General features: G+C 52.0%; 1 protein-coding gene across 1 annotated transcript; it reads right to left on the bottom strand.

The window, feature by feature from the left end:
- Positions 1–1,305: 1,305 nt before the first annotated feature.
- Positions 1,306–2,979, bottom strand: fzd7b (frizzled class receptor 7b; the record flags this gene model as incomplete). The annotated part of the gene is made up of 1 exon (XM_080720480.1): positions 1,306–2,979. The coding sequence occupies one exon, from the start codon at positions 2,977–2,979 to the stop codon at positions 1,306–1,308; it is 1,674 nt and encodes a 557-aa protein (XP_080576606.1).
- Positions 2,980–3,646: the final 667 nt, after the last annotated feature.

The raw sequence follows: 3,646 nt of genomic DNA, 5'->3' as shown, positions 1-3,646 counted from the left end.
AATAACACTCAAGAAAAGGCCCATTTTTTAAAAACTGTAACATTTTTATTTTGTAAAACTGTACAGGGTACAAGCTGTGTAGCGTTGGGGGGCAAAAACAATCACTTAGAACAAGTACAAAAAAAATCTTATAAATACATAAGTTCTTTTCAAAAGGGTGGATATTTACAAAATGCATGACCTACAAATGAGGCAGCTTTGCTGATTTTCTTTTTAAAAAAAAGTCCTGCACAAAGGCGCGACCCCGAGCGAGTTTTTCCTCAGCCGGTTTCAGTTGCGTGCACACGTGATTGTTTTGGGATGAGTGCCCAAGTCAGTCTATGCTACATGAAAACTCATCAGCAACAACATGGCAAACAGACAATCGTGACGATAAAGAAAAAAAGACACTTATTTACTAAACATTTCATATCAAATGCCTGAAGACATGGAAAATGAGGGGCGTGAAATGGCACTGATACAAGTTTCATTCCACAGTATCTCACATTCCCTGTAGCTTGATTTATACTTGGTTATGTCTCGCACCAAAAATAGCTGATTTACAAGCTCACGTGGTCTCGCAGCATGCTGCCTTGTGAGCTTGTAGATCTGCACTTTTTGGTGTGAGACACGCGCAACTAAAGTACAAATCTGGCATCTCTCTCGCTCTACAAGACAAGTGTGAAAGAATGGAGATTAAACAATAAAAAATGTGGACAAGATTGCTGGGGGTTATGGGAGGGGACAAAGCAAAGGCAGACATTGTCATTGTGTGACTGAAAAGTTATAAAATATAAAAATAAGTCTTTTGGGTACATGGCACATTGTGGTCCTCCAAAGGTTCATTATTCATGTTTCGACAGTACCACTGAGCTCTCGCTCTGTTTCAAAGGACCTGAAAGAGTGTTCAGAGGAGCCACATGCCAGATCTACATCCGCCATCCTGTTAAAAGCGAACAAAAGGCCCAGTCAAAAAGGTTCATTTGGGAGCCAGAAGGAGGCGCTTTACAGAATAATGTCCAGCTACGTATTTAAGTGTTCAGGCATTAGTCCACCTCACGTACAGTTCTCTCCTTGGCCCAAAGCCTTATCTGCTGCTCAACCCCACCCAGCTGTGTGTCAGAACTACACGGCCTACAGTCCAGTGTTTCTCAAACAGTGGGCCTGGGACCCCGAAGCGGGCCGTTGAGATGTCCCGTCAGGGGCCATGAAACATAGAACCATCTTAATAGAGGATTATTGTGTAGCTAATAATGTGGGCTTCTCGTCTTCAAAAACAATAACAACAGGTCCTGTGTGTTGAGCAGCTGAGAACCCAATGGGCCTCTACACCGTCGTCTCGCCCTGGTTGCCACTGCTTAACCGCTTGTAGAAGCGGCGCCACGACTGCAGCGTCTTCCCCGACCAGATCCAGAATCCCGAGGTGATGCCCACGATCATGGTCATCAGGTATTTGATCATGAACACTGTGAAGTCGGGCGAGGCGGGCGCGAAGTCGCCCGCCGGGCACGGCACGGCGAAGCGTTTGCACGTCTGCATGTGCCACGTACGCTCCCACTGCGCCCGGAAAGCCTGCTCGTAGAAGTGGCAGGCGATGACAATGGTGGCGGGCACCGTGTACAGGACGCTGAACACGCCAATGCGCACCATCAGCTTCTCCAGCTTCTCCGTCTTGGTGCCGTCGTGCTTCATGATGGTGCGGATGCGGAACAGCGATACGAAGCCCGCCAGCAGGAAGGAGGTGCCGATGAAGAGGTAGACGAAGAGTGGCGCCAGCACGAAGCCGCGCAGGGCGTCCACGTCGTAGATGCCCACGTAGCACACGCCGGTCAGGAGGTCGCCGTCTACCTGGCCCATGGCCAGGATGGTGATGGTCTTCACTGCCGGCACCGCCCACGCCGCCAGGTGGAAGTACTGCGAGTTGGCCTCGATGGCTTCGTGGCCCCACTTCATCCCTGCCGACAGGAACCATGTGAGCGACAGGATCACCCACCAGATGGAGCTGGCCATGCCGAAGAAGTACAGGATCATGAAGAGGATGGTGCAGCCCTCCTTCTTGGTGCCCTGGGCCACCGTCTTGTACCCGTCGTCCTTGAACTTGTCGATGCACACCACCTTGTCCTCCAGGAGGAAGCCAGCGACATACGCCACTGCCACCATGAAGTAGCAGCCGGAGAGGAAGATGATGGGCCTCTCTGGGTAGCGGAAACGCCTCATGTCCACCAGGTAGGTGAGCACCGTGAATAGGGTGCTCACACAGCACAGGATGGACCAGATCCCGACCCACAGCTTGCCGAATTTCAACTCCTCCTCGCGGAAATACATGAGTCCGTTGGGCTTGGATGTTTCACAGGGAGCCCCGCAGTCCTTCACCCCCAGGAACTGGTAGTTGAGGTACGAGGGGACCTGGAGCTGCAGAGGGCAGGAGAAGGGCTGGGGAAGGCGGCCGATGAACGGCGGCAGGGTCAGGTCGGGCATGCTCGGCGGCGGGTCAGAGGTCGGCGCGTCCGTGTCCGAGGTGTTCTGGCCCACGCAGATCTCCAGCCCGCCGTGCACGGGGAAGTTCTCGCAGCGCAGCCGCTCGGGCCACTGGAAGCCGAACTTGTTCATGAGCGCCTCGCAGCCCTGCCGCGCGCGCTCGCACAGCGACCGGCACGGCGGTATGGCGTTCTCCAGCACCGTGCACACCGGCGCGTACATGGCGCACAGGAAGAACTTGAGGTCCGTGGAGCACTGCACCTTCACCAGCGGGTAGAACTGGTGCACCTCCAGCCCGGCGTCCTCCTGGTTCGTGTGGCCCAGGAGGTTCGGCATGATGGTCTGGTTGTAGGCGATGTCCGTGCACAGCGGGATGGAGATGGGCTGGCAGAAGCCGTGCTCCGGGATCGAGATCCCCTTCTCGCTGTTGTACTGACTCGCACACGGCCGGACGAGGAGCACGGCGGCCACCAAACAGCCCGTTGTCCAAACGCACAGCCAGCTTCTCCTCCACACCGCCATGATAGAGATCTGCTGCCCCCTGTTTGCTCAGGAGGGGGAGGAGGAGAAAAAAAGTAGTTTACCTAAAGACTCAAGAGTCTCCGTCCGTCGGTCCGAAGCGTAAACCGTTTCCAAGAATCAAAGAAAAAAAAAAGGGGAAATTAATGACAAAAAAGAAGAAAAAACTAAGTCCAGTTGTTTCCTCGGTGCGGCACTTTGAAGAAATCACGGTTCAGACTGCCTTCTTCAACACACACACGGCTGCTGCATTCCTTATTCCATGGCACTCTTCAACTCTCCAAGGAAAATGGTGGATTTGTCCGTTTTAATTCATACTCCACTTTTTATCAGTAAAAAAAGGCAACAAACGTCGAATAGTCGGAAAAACAATGTACGTTGCAAAACCGAATTAAAAAACTATCCGCGTTTGACCTCCTTTTCTCGTCTTCCAGTATGTGTGTGAATTAAAAAAGTCCGTCTCTCGGGCTAAATCACATGAAAAGAAACGCAAGTCCTCTCCAACCAACTCCACATGACTTTACTCCCACCGTACGTGCTTCTCCTCCTTTCTTTCTTTCCTTCCCCGCAAAAGCCACAAAAACCTCGGAACGCACAAAAAAAAGCGACGTTTTTTTTTCTCTCTTTCTTTTCTTCCGTCCTTCGTTGTTCCGTACGTTTTTAATGTGTG

The sequence above is a fragment of the Nannobrachium achirus genome (assembly GCF_963921795.1).
Source record: "Nannobrachium achirus genome assembly, chromosome: 24".
In the NCBI taxonomy this organism is placed as follows: Eukaryota; Metazoa; Chordata; class Actinopteri; order Myctophiformes; family Myctophidae; genus Nannobrachium; species Nannobrachium achirus.
This window is presented reverse-complemented; position numbering and strand designations above follow the sequence as displayed.